This window comes from Mugil cephalus, chromosome 4 (assembly GCF_022458985.1).
Source record: "Mugil cephalus isolate CIBA_MC_2020 chromosome 4, CIBA_Mcephalus_1.1, whole genome shotgun sequence".
Taxonomy (NCBI): Eukaryota; Metazoa; Chordata; class Actinopteri; order Mugiliformes; family Mugilidae; genus Mugil; species Mugil cephalus.
Window position 1 is genome coordinate 1,454,433 of NC_061773.1, and position 26,579 is coordinate 1,481,011.

The 26,579-nt window shown below is 41.2% G+C and overlaps 2 protein-coding genes across 2 annotated transcripts in view; both read right to left on the reverse strand.

Moving 5' to 3' along the window:
* Positions 1–831: 831 nt before the first annotated feature.
* Positions 832–12,437, reverse strand: LOC125007393 (fidgetin-like protein 2). Its single transcript, XM_047584211.1, has 3 exons — positions 12,173–12,437; positions 11,281–11,522; positions 832–4,625 (listed from the first exon to the last, which is right to left on the reverse strand). The coding sequence occupies exons 2-3, from the start codon at positions 11,303–11,305 to the stop codon at positions 3,466–3,468; spliced, it is 1,185 nt and encodes a 394-aa protein (XP_047440167.1). The 5' UTR covers positions 11,306–11,522; positions 12,173–12,437; the 3' UTR covers positions 832–3,465.
* A 6,219-nt stretch (positions 12,438–18,656) lies between these two features.
* slc4a8 (solute carrier family 4 member 8) overlaps positions 18,657–26,579 on the reverse strand; it is a 35,565-nt gene continuing 27,642 nt past the window's right edge. Inside the window, exons 19-25 of the mRNA XM_047583529.1 lie at positions 26,328–26,579; positions 25,925–25,990; positions 25,026–25,199; positions 24,803–24,934; positions 24,620–24,723; positions 24,293–24,398; positions 18,657–24,138 (exon numbers count right to left, since the gene is read on the reverse strand). Coding sequence (XP_047439485.1) covers positions 24,133–24,138; positions 24,293–24,398; positions 24,620–24,723; positions 24,803–24,934; positions 25,026–25,199; positions 25,925–25,990; positions 26,328–26,579 — 840 coding nt within the window. The 3' untranslated portion in view covers positions 18,657–24,132. The remainder of the gene's footprint in view (positions 24,139–24,292; positions 24,399–24,619; positions 24,724–24,802; positions 24,935–25,025; positions 25,200–25,924; positions 25,991–26,327) is intronic.

The following is a 26,579-nucleotide window of genomic DNA, read 5'->3' on the forward strand; positions in this document are numbered from 1 at the left end:
TGACAACCAGTTCACAAAAAAGATTTTTTGGAAATACAGTTAGACTATGATGATGATATGCAACTTTGATCGCAAATGTTAACACTCCTCTTCTTCATGCCTTTCCTCCCCCTCCTCCTCCTATGGTGATGATGTGCAATGATCAACGTTGCGCATCATCAAAAGCTAAAATATGACCTCAGTGTGCTCAGGAGGAAATAACCGTTCGACAGCGCTGATTTTTTACTGGTCCCTCATTTATTTGTTGGAAAGAAAAAAGCAAAATGGTTCACATATTATAAAGTAACAGTGTTCTCGTGTTGATGTGAGGAACAAAACAGCAGTGTCTAAAACATAATGTATTCATTACCATACTAAAAATTTTAAAAATTAATTATTTAATTGATGATAATTGTACTCCAGGCTTCAATAAAATAAAATCATCCTTTAATTTATCCCAGGATGCCAAGTTTGTGTTGACCCTTTGGACAAAGGGTCACTGCTGGGTGCATTTATTTCTGCTGTATGGAATCTCTACTTTAAACCTGTCCCGCCTTTGACTTCTTCTCCAGGCTCAGATTAGACTAAGATTTAATATTAGCTGTCAAACATCCAATATCTGGAGAGAAAAACAAACAAACTACCATCTCTGCTCAGGGCAAATGTGGGTGTGCTAAACAGTTTTGTCATGTCTGATGTTGATGCTGGGTGAAGTAGCGGATAGAGCTGTATTTATTTGTATTGGGGTGGACATTCGGTAATGATTAAATCTTCTACTACAGCAATGTAATGTAATATGACATCAAACCGAGCCGGTATATTTATAAAGAGAGAAAAGACCAGTGCTAAATGTTGGGTTCTCGTCAAAGTATCATTTAGTGAAAGATAAAAACGCACAAACATCAAATACTTTTCCACAGACAAAAAGACAAAGCCAAGGATTTTCTTCTTCTTTTTTTTTTTTTGGTATGATATCTTCACTTCCATGACACAACAGTCTTTAGTGAGGTAGACTATAACGGGTCAAGATTTAGAACTGTTGCTCCTTAAACTGGCATGTGAAATTACATGAAATAAATACTTCCATGTACAATGTCTTCAAAATGAGGTAGAAATGGTTACAGAGAATGTACAAGAGACAACAACTGAATAACAAAGATAACGCAGAAGTCCAATTTTCCATCCACGGGACAAATTGACAAATGACTCCTTCACTGAATCAAGAGTAATAATACAGAGAAACAGCAAATACTTGTGTAGTTCTGACATGGAGCACATTCTGTGTGTGTGTGGGCACTGAAGAGCATTCATTTGTTAAAGCTAAGCGCTTAAATACTTGTAAAACCTGGTTGTTTGGGATGGGGGATAAAACATCAATTTAATTTGCTTAACAAATCACATTATCTTTAAACATCTTATTTTTGGATGAGGATCTATTTTCAAACTGAAACCACATTTTTTTTTACAAATGTGTGCACACTCCAAAAGGAGGCGTTAAAATATGTTTTGATTTATTAAATCTGTGGCTGCATTTATCATCTGCCACCTGAGCTCCGTTTTGTTCCAAGGTTCTTAATTAATTTGCACGAAGAAGAGTATGGCACAGCTTATAAAGGGATGGGAAAAGCTACAACATGGTTTAGAGGTGCAACCATGCACACGCTTCATATTTATCTCTTCCCTCCTGTGTGGTGTTGGCTCAGGTTAGAGCCAAATTCAGGCTGACCTTGTCATTTTAGAATACTGACGTCGGCAATGGGAAACTGGATACTTTATTAAGACATAGAGTACATATCATAGGGCATGTGTGTGTGTCTTGAGATGTCTAAATGATTCAACCAGGAGTGCTTTCTTTTGTCAGTTTGTCCGCAAACACCATTTCCCCCACTGCTAACTACGCTAACACTTAACATGTCATCCATTTCTCCACCAAAACCTATAAGAGAATTACATCTATACATGAAGAAAATATGTTTCATATATCTAAAACATCATCGATGTACATTATGGCATGTATTATCCTTTTAAAAAAAATATCTGAATTACATTCAACATTTCAGGCCTTGGTACAAAAACCTCAAGTCTCCCAGAGCTAAGAAGCCGCGCGGATAGTTTTTGTGCATGCATGTGTGTGTTTTATATACTATTGAAAGGCCTTTGAGAGTTTCCCTGAAGTCCTAGCCGTGGCTCTGTTTTCATCTTGCTCCATAAAGCTCCCTACAAACACCCTTAGGTAATAACATACATTCTTATTTTATCACTGAGGTAACAAAAGTTTTCCTGAGTATTTAAATCATCCTTCTGAGAGGCAAAAGTAAAAGAGAATGCATATATCAAAAAGTAAATCCAGGCAGACAGGCAGGTAAATCTTCATAAAAGAATGTAATGATGAGCAAAAATGATCCGAGGCACTCACTCAAGAGGCCTGCATGCCTCTCAGTTTCACTAGTAGAAAGCCTTGATGCACATTTAACTGCTGCTAAGTGAATTATATAATGTGCAGACTTTTTGTTAAGTTTTGTTTTGTTCAGTCGTTCAACCTTGTCATATTTTCATTATCAAGGCTAAGTCTGGGCCAGGTTATATTAGTCACATATTCTAAAGAAATGATACCGGTTACTTTTAGGATCAGCAGACATCTGTATGTAAACAACACGATGATCTGCATATATATGCTGTGATTTTATGTATACCAAACACAAAATCTTGTGCTAGTTTCCCACTCATTCTTTACAACAAACTGTAAAAGATCTAAAGGGCGGCTTCAACGTATACTACCATGTAAATATTTCCATCTAAGCAGCTTGATATGTATAAAGTGGACAAAAATAATGTCTGGTCAGCAGTGACGTAGGCTGAGCAGAAGAGGAGGGTTGCCCCAGGGTAGAAATTAAATAGCAAATGGAAAAAAGCAAAAATAAAGCAAAGAATAAGTAAAAGGGGAACACATAAGCAGAGAAACTTTCATTTCTCAAGGCCGAGTGAGTCAGCTGTGTAGCAGTGATTGTGCTGAAGTACTATAGCAATCTCACCATTTCACTTATTGCTCTCTTTACTTTTTGGTCAATAATGATTATTACTTTGTTTGTGGTGTGATAGAACATATTGCAGTCAAAGGCCTGTTACATACATAATGGCCGCAAATTATTAAACCAACTTCTAGAACAGCAACGTTGCAGTGCTGCTGCCACAGTAGCAGAAAGGAAATAAATAGGATCCTGAGAGAAACAGACACTCATACACTTTGACTGTCTTGATGCTATCTCTGTAAAGAAAGCCTCAGCCTCACTTCTAAAACTTACCTCAACCTCAATCTTTGGAAAAAAAACATGAGTAATGAACATTTTAAACATGCACAAGAAATGCCAGACTTGTGCCCTCTTGTGTTTGTTAGGGAAATGAAACATTTCACAGACAAATCCGATGTTCTTAGCCCAAGTCTGTCTGGGCTAAGAACCCTGGTTGGTTATAAGGGGTGAGGGAATATCAGCGCCCCCCACTAGGGTCCTCGGATCTTGTGTGAGATGCAGATATCTTCATAGACACTCTCTGCTGCTGAGGAAAGTTGTGCTCTGCTGATGCGCTCTCCCCAGCTAGACCTGTTGGTGGGCTGTAGTCCCCCGCCCCGCCATAAGAGGGTGATGTCAGGGGCTTTCCAGATTTGTAGGCCTGTGGATCTGACGCTGAGCCACTCATATCGAAGCCAGGGCCATGCCCGTTACCGTGCCCTTTGCTGTGACTGATTCCGTTGCCAAACTTTCGGTAGCGGGATCCCTCACCCTCTGCTCCCTCCTGTCCTTCCTCTGTCATCTCAAAGGCCTTACGTTTCAATGGCACCCCTGCTTCAGAGCTCCCTCCAAGGTTGTGGGATGGGTAGCTGTAACTACTGCTGACCATTGTAGGCCTGGGTGCCAGAGGAGTGGGAGCGCTAATTCCCGAGGCCAGGTAGGAGGCACTGGGGTGGCTGTATCCAGAGGACAGGCTGGTTTGTGGGTAGCATCCTGGTGGGTAGTTGTAGACAGGAGTGCTAGCGCTGTAGCTGGGCACTAGAGTAGGTGCTGCCTGCAAAGAGTGTAGAGGGGCAGGTGGAAGTGCTGCACTTGACGAAGGGCAGTATCCTGAGGACAGGTAGGTGCTGTTGTAGGCCGGAGGGTAATCCTGAGATGATGGGGCACTGCAGATACCAGCACCACTGTAGCCTGGGTCAGATGCCAAGTTGCCACCCACTACTGTTACACTTCCTGTTGCTGGGATCCCTACAGAAGCAGAGCCCACCTTGCTGCCACTTAGTGCCTCCAGCCCAGGGTAACAGTCCATGCCCTGTCCTATTGCCCAGGGCTCAGGTTCTGTTTTCAGGAAAGTCCCAGGCTCAGTGTATGCCCCTGCACTCGGGCGTTCATAGGACAACTCCAGGCCTGAGTACTTTTCAGCGTAGCGTTTGAGCAGGGAAGAAGCAGTAAGGGCTGATATGTCATCACTGGCCCACGGATAACCTGTGGGGGCAAAGCTGCGGCGTGCAGCTGTGTTGTAGGGGTCGTGTTTGTGGGCAGATGGGGGCGAGGTGGTAGAGGTGACATCTAGGTGCTGCTCAGGCCACTGAGATAAGGGGGCAGCGTGCTCCGGAGACCAGTGCATCTTCAACAGACCTGACAGAAACAAAACCACAGAGGTTAATTCACAAACTCATACAAAATGATCCGTTATTCAGATCAGATTCTAGCTCTCCATTCACCTTAGAGCAATTTTTCTGTTTTTAATCTGAATATCTCCCTTCACAATCCCAGAATCATGTCAATGCTCAGCCCAAATTCTTCTACTAGGTCTCATTAAGGCAGGGGATAACTGTTATAATCTTTATGAGAAGCCGCCAACGTAGCTCCCAGCCCGGTCACCACGGAGATAAGCCTCTATCAGTCTGTGCGTTGCCCTCTGCCTCTGCCTCTCTCACATTGGGGCCATTGTTGTTGTCTCTCTGTTAGTCTCATAGTCCACAAAACCACCCCCACCAAGCGTGTGATCTAATTTAGCCCAAACCTCAGGGGTCTGCTGTGCTATAGAAGGTGGAGCCACTGGAGAAAGATCAGAGTAGATTTTACTCCATATTACACAGAAAATGGGGAGGGGGTGGCACAATATTGCCAGTGTTGCTGACAAAAAAAGTCTGATTTACATGTGTTACATGTGGCATGTGTGATTATACATGCACTTTTACAAAAAACAGAGTAATCCACTGGTTTAGTGGTCGAGGGCTTGTCTTTTTGAGCTGGCATTATGCTGACATTCCAGGCATTGCAGAGTATTATTAAACTTTCCTGACCCCCAAGCCTAGGCCAGAGGGGCTTCCCTACAACAGCACTGGACAGAGGAGGAGGATGCTATTGCAAAAAACTTCATCAGATTAAATGATGGGACAAATAATGCCTACATTCAAATATTTAGTTTTTGTATGTTTGCTTGAAATATGATAATGTAAATTTACCCCTTAAACTGTTTTGATCTCTGACTGTCTTGCATAGGTAACACTCCAGATGGAAGGAAAGGGACTTTATGACTATCTGAATTTAAATGAGACCTGTTGATTCAAGTCTTTCTTTTTTTGTGGGTTAGGACTACTGGGGTAACCAAACCCAATCAGTAGTCTCAAATATAGTGAATTTACCATGACATAAGGCAGTAGGTGCTTTAAATGATTAAGGAACTGCATTCATTTTGGTTCCACTAATTTGTCCAGCTGTATTCAGGTAATCAGCAGAAAAACAATAGTTGCTGGTGGGAATAGACATTTATTCATTTTCACACTCATGCACGCACACGTCTGCATGTGGATTACACTGGGTCGTGTCATATGCCCACAAGGACCACCAGATGGGCCTCTAAACGGTCCACATGTTGATCCCTAAATTAAATGATCCTTCAGCCCAATAATCCCACTCATCCAATCCAGGGATTGCAGTGCTCTAGACCAGCACAAGCTCCACCCTAGATCTGAGGAAATCCCTGGGCCCCAGGGAATTCTTCCCAGTGCGCCAGTACATGTTCGTACCTTGCATAAAATAAACATATATCACTAGGAAATCAGAATTTAACACAGGAGGGTGCTGCTTCTTTGTATTTCACAGTAAATCTGCAGGTCATGTGTGGATTACTAAATGGGTCTACTGGGCACAGACCCGGGGGGCTAAGGGTTTAGGGGGCCCCTAAGCCATTGTGCCTGCTGTGCGGTGACTGTTGTCACATTTCTCAGCGTAGAACCCCAGAGGAATCAGCCATTCGTGTTTATATATTAGAGCCCCAAAAAAGTCTCTGTGCAAAAGCTGAAGGAATAAAGTAAACACTCACAAGAAGGAAGACATCACAACTTAAGTTTTACTGCTCTATTTTCTTTAAATCTTTTAGGTATTTTACTCATTTTTGACTCCAACATGGGACTCCAACTTCAACACTGATAATAAGCCTATAAGTATATCATGATAGGCAAGTATCTTGATTTTACTATACTTTACTATTTTAAATGGCCTGATGAATGTAATGTAAATGTAAATATAGAGTAGCAGTCTTGTGCTGTGTGTCTGTGGGATCTTCCCAGCTGATGGGGAAAGGCCAGAACAAACTCTGGATTTTGTGGCTGTGACCATGTTATACTTTGCCGTATCAACTTTAACACTATACACACAAGCAACAACATAATCTTGGGTAAAGTAGTTGCTACAGAAACCTGCACTGTGATGCAGTATGAATCAATGCTCCCAGTCAGTTTTTGTCACTGCATGTTACTCCCATACTACACATACTACTGACACTCACACCTATGGCCAATTCAGAATTACCAATGAACATAGCGGGCATGGGACCTTAAGGAAGTTGGGTTTTTCCTTGTGTTCACTTTCTGTCTATTCTTACTTTTTGCTTTTCCTCGTCGCTCTCTGAGAGCAAAGTTAATAGAGTTCAGTGTAGCACATGGTATATGTGTTAAATTACAGTACATTTTAAAGTCCTTTGCAGCAAATTAGTGAATTGTGTTTTTTGGATATAATTTGACTTGACCTGTATTGATGCTATACTCGGCACCACATTAAACAGTAAAGACACTGGACAAGACATATTTTAAGTGAATTCTGGCCTGGAAATAATTTTTAATTGTAATCATTTCAAATTTCTTTCTGCTGTCTCAGTGCATCTGAGACAATCGTTTTTAGTTCTAGACATAAATGTTGAAATGACTAATAGTGTGGAATAGAAGTTTTATTGTTTAAAACAAAATTACTTTTAAATTAGATTTAAACATCCATTGCACTTAATTTGTTTTATGAATAAATAAAATCCCCTTGACTCTCAAACAAGACTAACTGGTGGCAATAGCAAAACTGAAAGATGTTAAAATTAATTTGTAAGATGAGAAGTCAAGAGCTTTGTTTAAAGTGCAGTGGGCTGCAGTGGCAGTAGTAACACATTCAAACCAGTAAATACACATTAATCAGGCTCATCAGAGCAGTGGTACTCACTGGTCATGCTGATTGCAGGCATGAGCCAATCATTTGCTGCTTTGTCTCCCATCTATTCCACTTGGCTTCACCAGATGGTCTGTAATCTAGCCAAGACATATCTGACTGCTGTAATCTAGCGCGTCTGGAAACCCTCATCAAAAGGAATGTAAAAAAAAACGAAACAAACGGAGGGATGGGTCTGTGATCAGAAGATGGAAAAGCGAAGCAAAGGACGTGGACCAGGACCAGACTGAGGAAAGAAACCAGACTAATGATGGATTAGAGCACATGAGGCTTATGGGAGTGTCAGAGTCTGGTGACAATCTGACAGTAAGTGACGAGAAATAAGAAAGATTCACTGGTAGACTTACGGCTTATCCTGAACTAAGCTTTTTACTGTTTTACAAAGAATGAACCTTTTGACCTTTTTGACCTTTTGAATGATTGTTGAATGGTCATTTAAAAGTAAGTATTATTTGTGAATAACATTTTTTGGCCTAATAGCATAAATGTCATATTTGAACATTTTCAGAAAACAAGCAATAATTAACAAGCACATTGGTATTTTTATTCATATTGTAACAGTAAGTTAAAACATGACTTAGGCAAGTTTTCTGTTAGGCTATTTCTTCTTAATTCAACTCTTGTCTAAGAAGCAGTGACTTCTTTTGTATTTGTAGATACTTAAGGAACAAGAATCAAATTTAAAATATGTAAACTACTATTAGAAAATTATCAGAGACACCAGTTTGTTGACTCTATGAACAACATAATGCATTCAGCTTCTACCTTCTCAGTGTTTCTATAGCAGTTTCTATAGCCCACACCTTTCTGATTTTACCATTACTTCTATTCAATGAGACAAATATTAACTACTCTGTTGCCGATTTTCCAAGAAATGTGAACTTCTACAACTGATTACAACTCCTTGGTATTTGTGGGTGCTCTGAGATCAGACATCTGCATCATGGAGCTGTATCTGGGCGTTCGTATCTCTGATCTAACCCTTCATCTTGGCTTGAAGCTTGGAAACACCCCAACATTTTTGGTCAGGCTTGGTTCACCAACAGAAAGGATGAGTGCTAAGCCGGATTGGTGCTATGATGGCTTCCCTTAATCATTGTGATTACCACCATACAGTTCACCACCAGTGTTCCCTTCTTTGTCCTGCTGAACTCTGTCTACTGGGTGCAGATGAATGGAAAACACACAGAGAAAAACATGGGAACAAGAACACGAAAGGAGGTCAACTTGCATGTGTGAGGAGGTCTGCGTAAAACCTTCTTAGATCTAAAAGAAACCATACCACTGCATTCAGACGTATACTGTAGATCTGCCTTGAGTGAGCAGCTGTGATTAAAGACGTATCTCAACACAAACATGTGGGCCACCTGCAACACACTCAAAGCAGGAAGTGAGGTAAATTCACAGCATCATGTTGTGCGCAAACCCTTCTCCTGCATGGGGGCTACATGTCCTCAACCAAACAGTATAATGTATAATGTGAATGTTGAAAAATTAGGATTTTTTTAATACCTCATGCATTTGAATTCTTTTAAAAAATTATGCAAGAGTGAGATGTTTCTGAGCATCAGTGGAGGCTATAGTTTGACTTGCAGTCCACTGCATGGTCAGTATAAGTAATTAGGGGTTAATTAGATGGAAGTACACGTGGGGGAAGGGGCTGACTGGAATGGGATTCGGGGGTTGTGAAGCATCAGAGATGACGGGCAGCTTACTGGCTGTTAGGATGGGAAGTGGAAACAAAAATCCCCCCTCTGTTGCTGAAGAGCCTCTTTTGAGCTTTTAGCCCATGGACAGAAAACCAGTACATCTCCTGAAGATGGACACACAATCAGAAACACACTCACTCCCCATTTTGTGTGTGAGTGTTTTTTTCTTGAAGTGTTTAGCTTCAGTTGGCCAACAGGCAGAAAGACTCCTGGTCATCTATGAGATGAGTCAAGCTGCTGGAATGCTAGGAATCTAACCTGAGATCTATTTACAAAGCTCATATCCTTTCTGTGCACACTGTCCGCTCCTAGACTGAAAGGAAAGGAGGGCAGAAAACAGACAGAACGTGCTCACTTAACGTCGCTGATAAATGACCCCATCAGCTGTTTGCACATGATTTGTATTAGTTAGAAGTTGATTCACAGCAATGCCAAGATTTGGGCACATCGATGGAGAAGTCTCTGCCTTCCTTTCTTATAAAATGAATCAGGGTTATATTGTTACGTAAGCAAGCAGTGACCATGGTACAAAACTCCTAGCACAAAGTCAGTGAGGATCTGCTGAGAAGAGCCTCCTTCTTACTCCTCCTGTTTCCCCCTCCCCCCACACATTTTTGTCCAGCCCTGCACAGTCCAGCAGGCCACATGCAGCAAGCCAATCAAACACTGTACAATATCTGATCAGGTTTTACTTCCCTTTCCTGCAAGACAAAGTAAAAGCCATACAATAATGAAGCTCAAGCCACAACTAATCAGTCAAGTAATGTCTCTAAACAACTCTTTCCTCTAGATGATTTCCCTCCTTGCTGTCCTCTGATTTCATTTCTCACTTTTCTTTCACTCGGACTTTTGCCCCTCCTTCTTTGAGCCTCCTGCTCTCTGTGCAGTAGTAAAGACTGGACTGTGTGTCCCAGCCTGTGTGGTCAGTTTTCCCTTCCCCCCACTCATTTAGCTCGCACACTCACATGTGGCAGAGGCCGTCCTGGCCCCTCTTTGCTTATTGTGTCCACTCGTATATCAGGCTGCAGCTGACCAGTCCCCTCCTCACGTCTCCTCCATCTGTCCTTCACTTTGCTCTTTCTACGTCTCTTGTCATTGAAACCACCCGGCCTGCACAGATTCTGTACTACAACAACACATAATGAGGAACTAAGGTGTGCTACAATTTGTTTAACAAGCTTTCATGATTACTTCGCGTGTGTGGAGGCAAAGGGTGATGTTTATGTGTCCCACTATACAGGACTAATGAGAGGCTGTTGACACCAGGTTACTAATGACCTGGCTGTCATTCACAGAGTCGCTTCACCCTGGTTCTGGCAACTAAAAGGCGTTAAAACTGCACATCACTCTCTACGTGTCACACTATTATCATTAGGGACAGAGCCCCTTAATGGGGCGCAGGTGAATGGGATTTGCTTATTAGTGTTTGGAGGCTCAAAAATGATAGGAAAAAATAAACGGCCGTCACATGTTCAGTCAAAGCTACCGCAGGAAGAAAACTAACACGATGCCATGAGTCATTTTTGCAGAAGGAATGTGACAGATGCACGTTACTCTGAAACTCTGTCCTGCAGCTCAACACTTCAGAGAAAAAAGTGTTTGTCTCTGCAGGTCACTGTAGTTGCTTTAGATTTTTTTTTTTAAACATAAGTAAAATCCTGTTTAATTATGGACTGCTTTGCTGTACAATCTGTTTATGGTATGTTAAACTTCATGGACAAACAATAGCGTTCTATGTCTTGTGTCTGTTTAAACAGACCGTTACTACATTACAGCTGCATAGAGGGGCTGAAAAAACAGTGACTGAACACTTTCTGTGAAATTCCTCAAAGCAAAGCCTAGAGACTCAGCTGTTAAAACCATTAGCATATCTGAGTTCTCAACATGACTTCTCAGACCCCTCCCCTCACCTCCCAGCACCACGCTTCCCACTGCACAGCCACAGGAGATGAGCCCTGGACAAAAGGGGAGCCAGAAGAAGAATGTGTACAGGAAAACACACTCAAGCCAAGCGGGCTCATGGCATTTGTGCACAACTTGCACAGGGAGGTGCACACACATGTAAATAAGGGGAATAGACTTACTGTATGGGGTGACAGGACTGAGCATTCTGCAGCCCTGGCCCCAGGTGCAGAGGAAGAGGACCGACCAGGTCCCACTTGGTGCTAGTGAGGGCCCAGTTGCATACTGCGGGGACTTCCTTGGTTGCTGCTGCTGCTGCTCCTCCTGCTGACAGTTGTGCGGTCACTGACTTGGCTAGTGGCCGGCGTCCTGCATCGCTCCATGGTTCATCTCACAATTCAACGCCACCCCGACACACTGCCACCTGAAGAGCACAAAAAGGCCTGTGACACATGCCATGAGGAGGACAAAGTCGGCTATTTTATAACACAAAGACACTTTTTGGATGAATGTATGAAGCAGAAATAAATAAATTAAAACTGCTTGCATTACATTTTCATTTCATTTTTTATAAGGGATAAACACCAATTGAAGAAAATTCAACTGAAAATGCTCTTCTCTGACCTTCCAAATGTCATTTAAATGCATAGGCATACAAGCTGTTTGATCAGGAGTTTGAATTTCACCTTCTGTCCACACCGTCAGAGGAGACAAGTTTGAAGTTCTTGAAAGCCAACAGTGTTTCAACACCAAAAACTATAAACCAGCAGTCAAGTGAGAACTTTGTACTCTGCTGAACGAGGACACTCTTCTGTCTAATACTAAATACATGAGAGGAGAAAAAAAGAGAGTCTCCTTTGGGTCACATATACAAGATCAGGTAATGAGAATGCCAGATCTGACCATACGACAAATTAATGCACAATGAAGCAAGCAGAAGGAAAATACACTAATGAGGACAAGACACCACAGAAGAGAGGACAGGAATGTGTGACTAAGCTGCAGACACTTTGTCATTATTACATTTGAAAGGAAGAAAAATCTTCTCCAGCAAGTGAGTAAATGATTACTGACCTGACCATGCCTGGGTTTACTCGACGAGTGCTTCAGTTTGGAAAGTAATCCACTATTCCTCAGAGTACAACAGGGGGAGCCGATGTAAACGTGTTTGTGGTTGCTTTTGTATGAGGTTGTGTGTGTGTGTGGGAGAGAGAGGGAGGGAGAGAGAGAGGGAGAGAGAAAGAGAGGGAGAGGATTGTACTCTCTTCTGGGACCCTATCTCCTATTTTCCTACACTCCCTCGCTTGCCCTCCAGCTCACTTCTGACTGCTTCCCTCCTTCCTCCCTCCCTCGCCTAGTGACAACAGAGAAGCACACACACACACACACACACACACATACACACACACACACACACATCCCTTCCCCCAACCACGCCACCCCTCCCCCTTTCTCCCTCTCTTTTGTTAAAACTATTTCAGCAGGAAGGGAGAGAGAGGGAAAAAGTGACCAATCATGCAGTGTCAGAGAAGAGCTATTTTCCACCCTACTGCATGTATGTGTGTAAGAGGGAGAGAGAGAGAAAGAGAGAGAGAGAGAGAGAGAGAGAGAGAGAGAGAGAGCTTGTGAATTTCTGCATGCATGTGTGTGTGATCTTATCTGCATATGTGTATTTGATTGCCTTCAGTCTGATGAATGGGCACGTTGCTAGAGAACAAAAAAAATTGAATTTTCTCCTTCACTGATCACATGAGAAGTTCAGTTATTGTCAATGACTTGTATCGATCTGGTACATTGATCTTAGTATTGTTGTGAGGGCGGGGTTCGAACAACCATGTCAATATTACCTAATTCCTGCGGTACCCCATCCCCCCACAGCACATACACACACATACTAGCCTGCACGCACATGCACAGGCAGCAGCAAATGACCCCCACATTGGCCTCAAACCTTTGACTAAGAGGCGGGTTAATTTCTTTACCTGTAATTTATCGATAACATATACTGTTATACTGTTATAATATAAAATACTGTTTTTGGGGCTCACCTCAATTCTCGACTCCTCTATTTTGCACCAACACCTGGCAGCTCATACATGGAATCACAGCTGTGGTTCTGCATTTAGAGTTATGTTATAGGCGGGACAAACTGGTCGAACTCCTCATGTTACTCTGCTGTAAACACTCAAATCCCTGCAGGACACACTCCTTTTGCTTTGGATAATAGCACCCCCTCCCTCCATCATTGTTTCCCCTCATCCTTCCACCGGCTATACAACTCCAGGTTGCTGCAGATGGAAAGATCTACCACCGACAGACTATAATCTGAGAGTGCTCTCAGTTAAAATGTTGCCAAGAATAGCAGGGGAGGTAGAGGCTTGTTATAAAACCTTTCATCGGGTGACTCAGAGGAGTAATGGCTAATGCAGCTCTCAGCTCTTTCCCCCTTACCTGCTTTGCTGACAGACACTGAAAAAAATGCCACGCTGTTATTTTGCAGACTGGGAAACAATGCATCTAAACAATGCCAAATGTGCTGTGGAGGGCTGTTCTATTCATCACAGATAAGGTGTTATAGGCTGATACATTTTGTCAGTGCCTGAGCCCAAGCCCCCAGATGTGGACACATGTAGCCACGCAGACCTGAGCAGGTCACAGGGAAAAGCAAAGGGACAAAGGGCAAATTGTGTGCTGATGACAGTATAAATGAAAGGCGCGGCTACCAGCAGGCTGGAGGAAAGGTTTACTGGCAAAGACGGAGGAGAGAAATTCCCCTGAGTGACTGAAACAGATACGACACGAATGTACACAGTTCCACTTGCATACGTCACAGCCATGCTGGAAATCGGACATGGTAACTCTAACCCCCCGGGCCGCTTTGGTCCTGTGGGTGGGACAGACCACATGATAGCACCCCAGAGAAGCTCAGCTGTTTGCCACTCTAATTCTGTCTCAAGCAGCTGAACACTGACCCAGTGCTCCACTGAACTGTCCCAGTAACGATAATAGTACCCGTGTGAACGCATATACAACAGTGCTGGAAGAGGAAACAAGCTTAATGGGAAACATCTTCAAAAAAACTGGTCCGCTACAGAGTTAGTTTCATTTCCTACAAACCTAAGTATGTTTCCTAAATGATGTGAGGGGTGAATTATGAGACAGAGTGAGAGAAAGAGAGAGTGAGAGAGAGAGAGAAAACAGGAACGGGAAATCTTTGGAAAGAGAACAGGAAACGTGTGCGTTGTGGGTATTGTCTCCCACGGGCAATGTCAGTGTCAATTCAGCACTGGGCTTGTATTTGAAGGCTGGAGATGTTCTCCATTTTTCTTCATCACCAAAGAGCAACAATAAGATGATCCTTGCAAACAGGTGTTTCCTCCGTATCCAGAGTTTTTTTTACAGCTTGTTGCCAGAAAGTAGAAAAAAAAACAAGAAACAGCACTGAGCCACTTTAACAGAGCACAAGGTCAACATGTTCCAGTTCCATCATCATAAGCATGCAGCTTATTTTCGGTTCCAGATACACAGTCCTGCTGCTAAAGAACACTGAACATTTGCAATAGATTTTCACTTAATTGGAAGGCTAGGTTTCTTTGTCAATTTGACACCATAGCTATAGCAACAGTGTATACGCAGACCCTACGCAGACCCTAATGTCGTAGCTTGATGTTAAATGTAACTACGCCCCACAGTTTTACAAATTAATTGTTTTTGATTAATAAAGTTGTTATTGCAACGGTTGAAAGAGAAGCAGAAAGTAGGGTGAAGCAGGAAGTAGAAACAAAGTCAACACAACTAGCATTTGGGTGGCATGGTTTCAGAGCGAGCTAGACTAGGTTACACCGTTTACATCCCACAGTGCCTTATATGAGTCTTTAGCATCCATGTACTATGACATTGTTGGTTACAGTCTTTTCCTGATTGGTATATTAGCATTTTTATACACAGGAACTGGAAATAAGCACACATTATGTCATAAGTGCCATAAATATTTATTATAATATTAATATTTATAATGTTGATGCTCCTGTTTGTTTTTGTTTTTTATTTTCATACTTTTATTATGATATAGACCGTAAACCACCTCCTTTTATCAAGCCAATACAAGGAAGGATAAATACACACACACACACACACACACACACAGTGCAGAATGTCAATTAGTCAACCTCACGTTCAGAGCAGTGTCTGTCTCTCCAAGGTTAAATGGCATCGCTGTCCCAATGATTTCCAATTACAATACCACAGCAGTGTCAGTTACTGTCAGACAGAAGCTTCAGCTGAAATGTCTTTTTTTTTCTTTCTGGAAAGTAGGACAAAAGGGCAAAGATATGTAAATAATAATGCTGAGCACAGTCGGTTTGAACAGGAAAAGTGGGACAAAACAGGATTTTGATTCACCCTGCTTTAAATATGAGCCACAAAAACAGGCGAAACTCCACCCAAGGAAGCCGATTGCATGCACACATGTTCTCTCCCTTTGCACAAACACACACATGACTGCACACCACACACACACAGCCCAGCGCTTAGTGTTTGAGTGGCTTATTGTTCTCTTGTATGGAGGACACAATATCCAAGTCTGGTAATAGAGGTTAGATTAATTGCTGACAAATCTGTATTCAGCAGTTCCCTTTCTCTCTGCTTGACAGATTTATGACAGAGATTGATGGAGAGGAGGGATGAGCTGAGAGCCTCTCTGTTCGCTGAGGAAAGAGGACAACAGCCGCGAGTCAAAGGGAGAGCAAAAAAGAAAAAGGCAAACAGGAATTGTTTTGCTCGGATTTTACACATGACCTAGATTGTTGTTGTTGTTGAGCTTGCAGGAGACATACAGTTTAATGTTATTACAAACATTGGATTTATGTTCGGCAAATATTTCTTGGTTGGCGCTATATGGTTCTGACAAACCTGTTTAAACTGGAAGTTTATTTAAAATCCCTTTAAGTAAGTGAGTAAAGTTTCTCTGATGGAGGTCTCAAAAAATAAAAATAAACTGCTGTTAAAAATGATGCAAACATTAAAAAAAGTGAAATACTCAATATGCAGGTGTAGGACAAACACATTTCCAGAACTATAAGTATACCTTTTCTGAACGCTTAAAAACAAGACATAACAGGCATAATCAATGACATACAGCTGCGCTTTTAGACAAATTTGGGTAACTAGCTAACCCTTTCCACTCTATCTGCTGGCTGGAAGCTTAATACACAACACATTGCATTAATGATGGCTACATGAAGCTCAGATTCGTGGCAGATCTACAGAGAACAAAGTATATTGTATTGCTGAAACGATTAGCTGCATTGTTGTTGCTATTTTGACCTGTTTGCTTTGAAAACCTCTGATTGCACTGGTTAAATAATGTGCACAATCCTACACCAATTAAGATGGCAACACAATCCAAAGCTGTTAATTACTTCCCAATTATTTGCATTGGTCCTACAGAAGAAAATGGTGCACATTTCTGCTCCACCTGCTTCTCCAGCTCTCCTTTACTCAAAAAGGATTTCTTTGAATGTTCAGCCCTGCAGCAGAGGCGTCAAAGCCAGAGCTGAACGGATAACCTTGAGCTTTAATGAAAGTGGACTCACATCATGATAATCAATGCAAAACACAAACACATGAGCTGAAAACACACAGCTGAGCGATGACAAGTCTATTTTTACCAATACACAAAAATCAGGGCGGGCACTCCAGCACAGTTTAATAGATCAGTGTGATGCCGCCAAGACACAATTAAATGCAAGAGATTATAAATAAAACCTTCTTAAATGTTGTGTGTACCTCAATCCTTCAACCTGATGTCACAGGCAGCAGCTTGCCTTATTGGTCGAGGCAGTGGCCCGCCAGCTGCTTGTAATCAGGAGTATTTGGGAGTCAGGATCACATGACACCCTCAAGGCACACACACACACACACACACACACACACACACACACATACACACACACGCATAGTGCAGTGCATCTTTAACCTCACACCCCTTCCCATAGGCTACTCCTTTGCAATCAGGATCACCTCCAGATGTGCACATTGTGTTCTACCCTCAGGATACAAACTGGGGGAGGGGCTGAGCAAAAGGAGGGAGAAAAAAAGAGGTTGGAAGGAAGGTAAAACCCAAAGCCTTCCTGTGGGTTTTTCCCTCAAGATCTCATGGGTGGGACGAGTGTTTATTGAACAGTTTGGGGATTTAAATACATATTAGGAGGGAAAAGAAAAGTCCTCATGGGCAGAATCAGCGGAAAGGGTTGTGACTCTGCTGCCTCCTAGTGAAACAAAAAATACATTAATGCTCATGTGTTTCTAGCATGTGGTACAACGAATATAAAAACCGTTGTTGAAAGCAGGTTTTGGTGATGTTAAAAATAAACTGTCCTAAATCAGAACATTAATAACCAATATGAGTAGGAAAAACAGCAGAAGAATGTAGCCTTGTACCTTTGTGTGTGTACCATCCTGCATCCTGCTGGGGATGGCTGCTGCAAGGAGTGTCATTGCTATGGGGTGGGGGTGTCTGGTCTGGTCTAGGTGGGTGATACATGTCTAAGTAACATCAACATGAATGAATACCAGGTCCAAAAGTTTCCCAGCAGAACACTGAACTGTTACAAGATGGTCAATGTTATTTACTTCTCTTGTTAGTGACCATGATGTTATGCCAGATATGTATTACAGAAAATCCTCTTTCATGACTAATCTAATGTTCATTTTAGGTTAAAACTGTTTGACTAGTGTGCTGTGTGCTAAATGAGTAGCAGCAGGAGCGAAAGGAAAGGTTTACGGGACAGGTTCACAGGACCAATTGGCAGAGCTGAAGATGTTGGGGTCTCCTCTGTGCTTTGGGTATGTTAGTGGGACAGCAGAGATAAAGTCATAGAGACCAGGCTGAGATGGTTTGGCTGTGTTCAGAAGAGGGAAAGTGAATACATTGTTGGAAGAACGCTGAGTTTAGAGGAGAGAGGTCTAGAGAAAGACCAAAGAGGAGATTTATGGGTGATGGATGTTGTGAAGGAGGAGATGAAGGTAGCTGGTGTTAGAGTGGAGGATAAAGAGGATAGGTCAAGATGGATTCTCTGTGGCTATTCCCCTGAAGGGAACAGCTGACAGGAAAAGACGAAGGAGGAACCTGGAGATCGCTGTCCACAGTAGATGTTCTCACAGACTGACAGATCTGGAATGGTTTTGCAAAGAAGAATGGAAAATATTCCCAAGTCAACATTTTCATCCATATCATTGCACCTTACCTTACCTTAGTATCCTTCCTATGTACATAGTGTATATTTACTCCTACTGCCACCTCTGTTTAAAGTTTTTTTCTTATACTATTATATCCTATTGTGCTGTACTTATGTTATTATTATTATTACCTGCCTTACACCTATTTCTTTTAAATGGTTCTGTGCCTTTGTATAGTTTTTAAAGATAAATATACAGAAACTCTGATATGATTTATCTTATGTTTTAACATCATGAAGACTTTTTATATCCCTTGTAAACACACGTTTAGTGTCATGGACCTCATCTCAAAGTAACAATGCAATAACTCAAACCATAGTTTTTTCAACTGTAATCATTTATTTTCCATTGTCAAAAATTAACTTACATATACATATAAAACATGTACAATTGTTTTACTCAAGACTAATCGTTCAGTGGTCGAAGAGACAAGGCATCGTTCTTTCTATGGCTCCAAGACAATAAGGTTACTGCAGCACAGGTGCTTTCATCCCTGGAAGCTGCCTACTTCTCTCTCTCACACTTCCTTTTTCCTTTTCATTCCCTCGTTCTTGAAACAGACACAGGTTTTTGATTTATACTTATTAGATGGACAAAGCCCCACACAGTGCACAGATTTCACTTTTTACTATCTACACACAGAAAAAAAATAAAAATAAATGAAATGGGTGGGTAAAAGGAAACAAAGAGTCAGTAAAGTCATCGAAATTTGATCTCCAAAAAACAATTTCTCATTACTGACTCTTTTTTGAGTTGGATGTAAGGTCAATGCTAAAAAAAATAAAATAATAATAATTACTGCACAATAAAATGTGGTTATGTATTCTATGACAGACACATATTATATTTATACTCACATCCATCTAAATGTATGACCTCTCCTGGTCACATGTTTATGCACTCAACCTACAGTATACTTGAGGCATTTTACTGTACATTCACCGTACATTCACGTATACATCAATGAGGTGAAAGTCAAGCTCAAGAGAAGCACAATGCTCATTAAAATAACTTCTGCACTTCATAATAATTAAATTCATTTACAACAGCACATTTGTAATCATTAAACAGCAGATGTAATTTTGCAGTTTGATCTGCACCCATCACATTACGTATTACTGTGCCAGGTGAATATTTATGTACACATTAAATGATTTCTTAGTCATGCCGTTCATTCATTTAGTCAGGAGTCGTCAGATGCACAAAGACTATTCACATTCAGAATCAAGGCGGAGTCACATGACACCAGACACACTTTGCTGTGGAAGAGGTACGACTGCATGTGATATTACAGTGATGACAGCATGACTTTACTTGTGCACTTGCGCTTTTAAGTCACTTGAAAAAAAGAAATGGAGACCGCAGATGAAGAATCTTTAAAAATTTGCATTTTTTTTTTTAAATCTTGATAATTGACTAGATGTTAAAGTTCATACATTTTAATTGTGATTAGAGTAATCTGTCAATCAATGGATCAAATATTTAAATCTTTAAATTGTAGCATAATGGTAGCAAATTCACTGATGAACCTTATAACTCTTAATTAATCATTTATGCATCTATTTACAGCACCCATTTTTGGAAGCAAAATGTAACAACACAGGACAGTTGCACAGAAAAGAAATGAGTTCACTTCACCCTCTAACTGCCACTATGCCTCATAGCGTACTAATGTTTTATTGGCCATTTAAATACTAATCAGTCATTGTGGTAAGACTCCCTAGATCCTCCATCAAGGATAAAAGGACAGCTGCAGTTTATTATTTAAAAACTCCTGAACTATCTTGTTACTGTCCATGTAAGGACAGAGATTGTATTTTATTTTCATTCATTCTTCTGCTTTCTCTCTTCCTTATTACAGTATATACAGAAAATAAAGAGAACCCGTTGCAGTCCTCTGACAAAAAATAAATGTCATCATTTTATTTAATAAAATTATTAAAATTGAGTTTTTTTCAAAAATAAAATATCATGTTATTTTATCTACAGAAAGTGCAACTACAAATAAAGTGATATTGAAGATAATTATTTCAAATTATTAATGCCTTTCTTTCCTTTTTGCAATTACTTTCCTTTTAGCTCTTTTAAGCATTGAGGTGACACTGTTGTAAAAACAAGTGTTATCCTACATGACATAAAACCAGCACGCTACACTAGAACCCTGTTTATCAAAAAAGGAACAAGAATAATAGCATAATTGAAATCATGATTAAACGGACAATGTAAAAATAGCTTCTGCTGACTGGGTGTAATTGATGTATTTTTTTTTCTTTTTTTTGGGGGGGACATAAAATGTGTTTGTTATCCAAAGACAGATTAAAAAGGTCATACTGCTGCAAAAAGAACCCTGATAAATAACAGGCTGGGGCTGGGGTTAACTGGGGTTGTGGGTAAATTATTGCTTAAAATAAAATCCTGAAGTCACCTAAAAACTGTTATTAATTTCCTGCAAAATGATTTTTACCCTGACCTAATGTCATACTAAGTGCCTTGTCGGAGCGTTCCCAGTCTGAGGTAAAGAAATAAGACACGGCACAAACATGTGACAAACGCTCAACCTACACATTCATTAAGTCAATGACAAGCCTCCATGGAAGGGAAACATTACACCCCAAATAAGTATGTTAGTGATGCAACTGAAGACAAAAAACACAAAGCTTCACTCCCTCCCAAAAAGAGTCTCTATGTGTTACACAAGCTGGGCAAAATTGTACCAATGAATCAATCATATCGTCACAATAAACTTGTCACACTGATTAAAGAGGGACTTTAAATTTAACGATTGATGACTGAGAATCCTGTATATATTAATAAAAAGAAGCATTTTATAGAACAGTGAGAGAAAACAAGGGAGGGGGAGAAAAGGTTGCTGTTATTGTATGTTAGGGGTGCAGTTTTTCAATAAAAGTAACTGCTATTCCTAATTTGTCCACTTGGGGCTTGCACTGTTTTATACGCAATTCATACTACTGCCCAGGGCTACACAAGGACCTTGTGCACAGACCTTCTGGTGTGAGACATTTGTACTTGTGCGCATGTCAGTGTGACTCACACTGTAAAAACACCACCCAAATGCTAGACGATGCTGTCTATTTGCCAGTCGAGTTAATTTTTGTTTTTGGACCCTTTCACATTGCACACATTGACCCGGGTCTATTCGGCACACCCATAACATCACTCTTGATGGCACCGAGATCGCACACATGAATTAGCCCTACGTCACGCTCGGGAAATCCCATAAACATATATGTGGTGGGAAAAAGTTTTAGGACACCCTTAAAATTTTTACAAAATCTCAAATATTATCATTAAATATTTGTTGAAAAATATTTTTTGTGTTTCAAAATGTGTGATTGCATTAGACAGACACAAATAAATACAAATTATACTTATTTTGCAAAAATTAATGAAACGAAACTTAATTCTTGACAGTTTCAATAAGTCAGTTCTCAATATTGTCAGTATCAAAGTGAACAAATAACAGCTAATGTGTTCAAAACAAAAAACAAATAAATCATTAAATCATCAAATTATGGCATGGCATGTTCCCCATGACCCTTTCACACTGTTGAGGGCTAATCTTGCCCATTCTTCTTGAATAACTACTTTCAATTCTTCCAACTTCTTTGGTTTGAAACAGACCTTGTGATAATCCACCACAGATTTCCAATGGGACTCATGTCTGGGGATTGATCTGACCTGAGTACTGTGCTCCTGCAGCCAAGTTCAATTTGCCATCACAGACAGTGAGATGACCACCAGCAGCACTCATGCATCCTCAAACCATGATACTGCCTCCACCATTTTTGACGGTAGGTACTGTACATGCTGGAGATCATGCTTGGCCTGGCCTTCTGTGGACCCTCACATTAGCAGGAGGAAGATAAAGCTGGAAACTGGACTCATCTGACCACAGAATCTTCTTCAAATTCTTGACTGTCCGGTTCTGGTTTACTTGGGCCCAACGATGCCGGGCTAACCTCTGTCTCTCATTGATCAGGGACTTGTAGGACCTTAAGCCATTATCTAAGAGTCAACCACATACAGAGGTGATGTCATTTGGTGGTTTTCCCTGCACATAGTGCCAAAATGACCCAATATTCAACATTTCTTATGTATTTTTACGGAACCAATCAATTTTAGGATTTGTTTAGTATTTTGTCTGTGACTGTACTAAAAGAAATTGCACTTTAACATTTAAGAGTGAATCTTAATGCAATACTCAACAAATACATGTTGTGTCTGAAAACTTTTTTCCACCACTGTATATATGTCAAAGGGGAAATCCCACCGATTGGGGAATCCTGGTGTGAACTGAGCATGCACAGCTGTGTTTATGTACAGCTTTTATAGCAATATCACACTCTTTTTTTAATCGATCATGGTAGCCCGGTAGCCTTCTGACATTTTTCAGTTTGCGCTGAGTTTTTATACTTTGCAAAAGGAACAAATATGCAATGCAAAAAATAACAATGCTAACATTTGACTCGCTGACGTCCATGCTGTGTGTGTATGATGATGTCACTGTCAATGCGATGCTGTAGGAGAGGGAGGTAAAAACCAAGCACGTAGCTGTCATAATTAACTTGTAATTCTTTGCACTAAAACAAATGCTGTTATATTTCTAGAGCTGCCCACTTGAGATCAAACTGGGCTGTTTGTGGCCACCTGAAACTAGTTTGACACCCCTGCTGTATGTATTGTGCACCTTTCTATCTTTGTGAGGACCGAATGCCTTTAAAGTTACTACAATCAAAATTAACAACGGTCATCCTGACTCTTACCCTGACTCATATGTAAAAGGGGTCACCCGTAGTGAAGGGACGACTCTAAACTATGGCTTAAATCTACAGTACCCCACAGCTCTACTGTGCTTTTTAACTCTTCACAGCTCACTGTCTTGTTCATCTCTTTCATAGCATCCGTATCTATTTAAAGACGAGCTAAAGCTGCCTTCTTACAAGATGAAAAGAAACCAACCAACCATGCTTCTGTCTGATATTTTTGGAAAGACACTGGTGACTGCCTGGGCAGTGAGGCTATTTCAAATATATACAAATGCATAATGTCCAGCTGTGAGACAGAAAATGTTCCACATCCAGGGGAAATCACCACGACCATTAGCAGCTGTCAAGAGTGTCACTACAGCAGTTTCTATTATTTACCACCAGTGGAGCAGCTCCAGGATTTGTGTCTAGATTTAGAGTTTGTGAAACTGTTCCCAAAATGAATTAAAAGTGATCTGTTTGATAGCATTGAATTCTTGCAGGTGAATACCATTTCACCCTCAATATCACCATCCAAAAGGCAGTGTGCTAGGCAGGACTTGTCACTATAGGCCTGCTTAATTTTATGGTTTAGGAGTTGAAAGCAAAAGATCTGCTGATGATTTGAGAGGCTGACGCTGTGTCTACCTGCTGGAGGATGACAAAATTGAAACCCAAATCTAAGTTGTTAATTATGGGTAAAAATGGGTGAGGTTAGGACTAGTTGCTGGTCACAGGGTCAAAGTTAAAACCAATTTCACATTTAATTTTAGAACTTTGGTTTGGGGAAATTATATTTGAAATTTACAAACCTCACAAAGATAGAAGTACATGAGTGAGTATACTGTGCCTTTGTGTGTTTGTGGACAGTACTAGTATAGTATGGGTAGCTGGTAGAAATGGGTGAGACTTGAACTTCTCTAAGCACTGAAGTGGCTGCAGGTGACGTCCTGTGGTCCAGAACTACAGCCAAGTGACAGAGCTGTCGAGAGTGTAGGTGTCTGTTACTCATCGATGAACTCGATCCCTTCAATCCTGTGGGGTGAAGCATACAAATCCAGTTATGACAGCACAGAACAGAAATCTGAGCAACAACAGGTGACCGCTATGTGTAGCATGAATACTTCCAGATGAACTGGAAGGGTCACAGAAAAAAAAAAAAAAAAAATCAAAGAGTGTGTGGCCTTGCCTTTTTAGCAGCCACAGGACGAGTGTCCTTTGGATTGGAGTTGAGAGATTTCCACACAGTGGTTTTAGACATTTCATCAGATATATTAATATCAGAGGGATCACACCTGAGGAGCAAGGAGAGGGAAAGAAGGGGAGAGGACAGAGGATGGAGTGCAATTTGAGGCTTGGGGAGATGTCTCCGTGTGTTAGTATCCACAGGGGGCGATTGACAAGAGATCACCACACGACAGTGTGTTAGACTGGTAGGCATATGGACAGATGGGGAAGAGACATGACGCCCACCTTGTCAGTTACAGTTTGTATGTGTGTATCTACATGTCCTCACCTGGGATCATGTGCTTTTGGAGTCTTAACAGGCTTGCTGCTCTCCATTGGAATCATAACAGCAGTCGAATCGTCCTTTTTTGAACTGAGCATAATCTGTGATTCCTACAAGACACATAAGCATGAAAATTAAATATGAGCATGTTGAGGGATTCCCAAATAAGAACTAATGCTCTGAGGGTACCTCTTCTATGCTTTTGGAGGCATCATCCAGATTCTTTTTCTTCCATTCTGGCATTAAGTCATCCAGGTAGCTTAGCTCTCTGTCAGAGAAGCACAAGTCAAGCAGCTTCCGGATGAAAACCAGAGCCAGCACCTGCAGGCACAAGAGATGAAAAGATTGTACAAACTGAAGGCACAGAAAGATGAGCAAAGACAGGGGCGGATGCTGGTGGTGGCCAATTCACCATCATGGGAAAGACGATAGCGGCAGGGGAAGTCTTGATGACCCACAGGAGCACCAGGCAGGTGAGCTGGGTGAGTGTGAACAGGTGCACTTTCCTCAAGGGGACGTGTCGCAGGTAGATGAAGTCTGGCTGGTGTTTCGCTGGCATGCCGAACAGTTTCAGCCGATCAAAGAACTGAGGAGGGATGCAGACAAACACAGGTGGGAGGAAGAAAAGAGAATAAATAATGAGAGCAGAGATACGAAAGACAGATGGTGAATATGACAACAGAATGGAAGTGATTACAGATGACACATTTAATTGGATAATTTGCACAATCAACTGTCAGGGCTCAGTGCAGTAATATCAATTAGATAAAGAGGATGCTAAGAGAGACTAATATCGAGAAGAGAATAACTGGAGATGCTTTGTACTTGGATACGAGCTGAAGTGGTGTGCTGGAGTATAGGGAAAGCTGCAAACATCTCAGGTCATTTGGCAAAATTAGCATAGCATCTAAGTTTGCACTTTCTCTCTGTGTCTGCGTGTGTTCTCTCTGGGTACTCCAGCTTCCTCCCACTGTCCAAAGACATGCTCTTTAGGTTAACTGGTGATTCTAAATTGGCAGTAGGTGTGGCTGTGAGTGTGAATGATTGTCTTTTTCTCTGTGTAAGCCATGCGATAGACTGGAGACCTGTTCAGGGAGTCCAGCCAACCCACGGCTTTCCAGAAGACAATCAGTTTCAAAACAGTATCTTGAATTTTTATTTATGATTTAATGTTTGTTTTATTGTTGTAAAAATAGACATGTTTTTTTGACACCACAGGCCTGCTAGAATCAATAAATCTAAAAACTCTACACATAGATATTGATTTAAGTGTAGGATGAAGTATTCATATCATGTTAGATTGTATCTTACCTGAATGCCCTTTAATGAAGACGCTCCCATGTTGAAAAACACACCTGCTGAATCAATATCTAAAAACTACACTAGATATGATTAATGTAGGATGAATATCAACATTAATGATTTACCTAATGCTTATGAAGACGCTCCCATGTAAAACATACAGAGATAGAATGAATGGGAACAAAAATAATTTAACATTGGTTATTTACCACAGGCGTTTTACAAAAGAGATATTGACATATCTCCTTTAAATTATTCTAGGGCTGTTGTTTAGTGTTAGGGCTTCTATCCTGCTGTGACATGTCAAAATGTCTGCAGTGAAAAAGGGCCATTTACATTTTTTCATGCTTTCATTCACTTACTAAATGTCCCAGCCAGAGGGGGGCAGCATTGCCTTGCTTGTCAGACTAACCTGCAGAGCTCCAGTCATGAACACAGAGCACCCCATGAGCAGGAAGATGACCAGGCCAGTGAGCCTTTGCTCTCTGATGCCCAGGAAGCGAGGCTGCTCTCCCGGAGCTGAACTCTCTGACTCCAGCTTCAGACTGTTTACGTGAGAGATGGACAGGACGGTGGCTGCAACAAACCAGGGCAAGCCCATGATGGAGCACACTGCCAGCATCACTCCCACCATGAGCAGATCGAGATGGTACCCACAACCCTT

What these genes read in the sequence shown, in the direction of transcription:
- LOC125007393 (XM_047584211.1), bottom strand. Translation starts at nt 11,305, where the DNA reads ATGCTCAGTCCTGTCACCCCATACA. An exon ending in CAGTCCTGTCACCCCATACA is followed by an intron (nt 4,626 to 11,280) that starts GTAAGTCTATTC and finishes TGTTTCTGTCAG; the next exon opens with GTCTGTTGAAGATGCACTGG.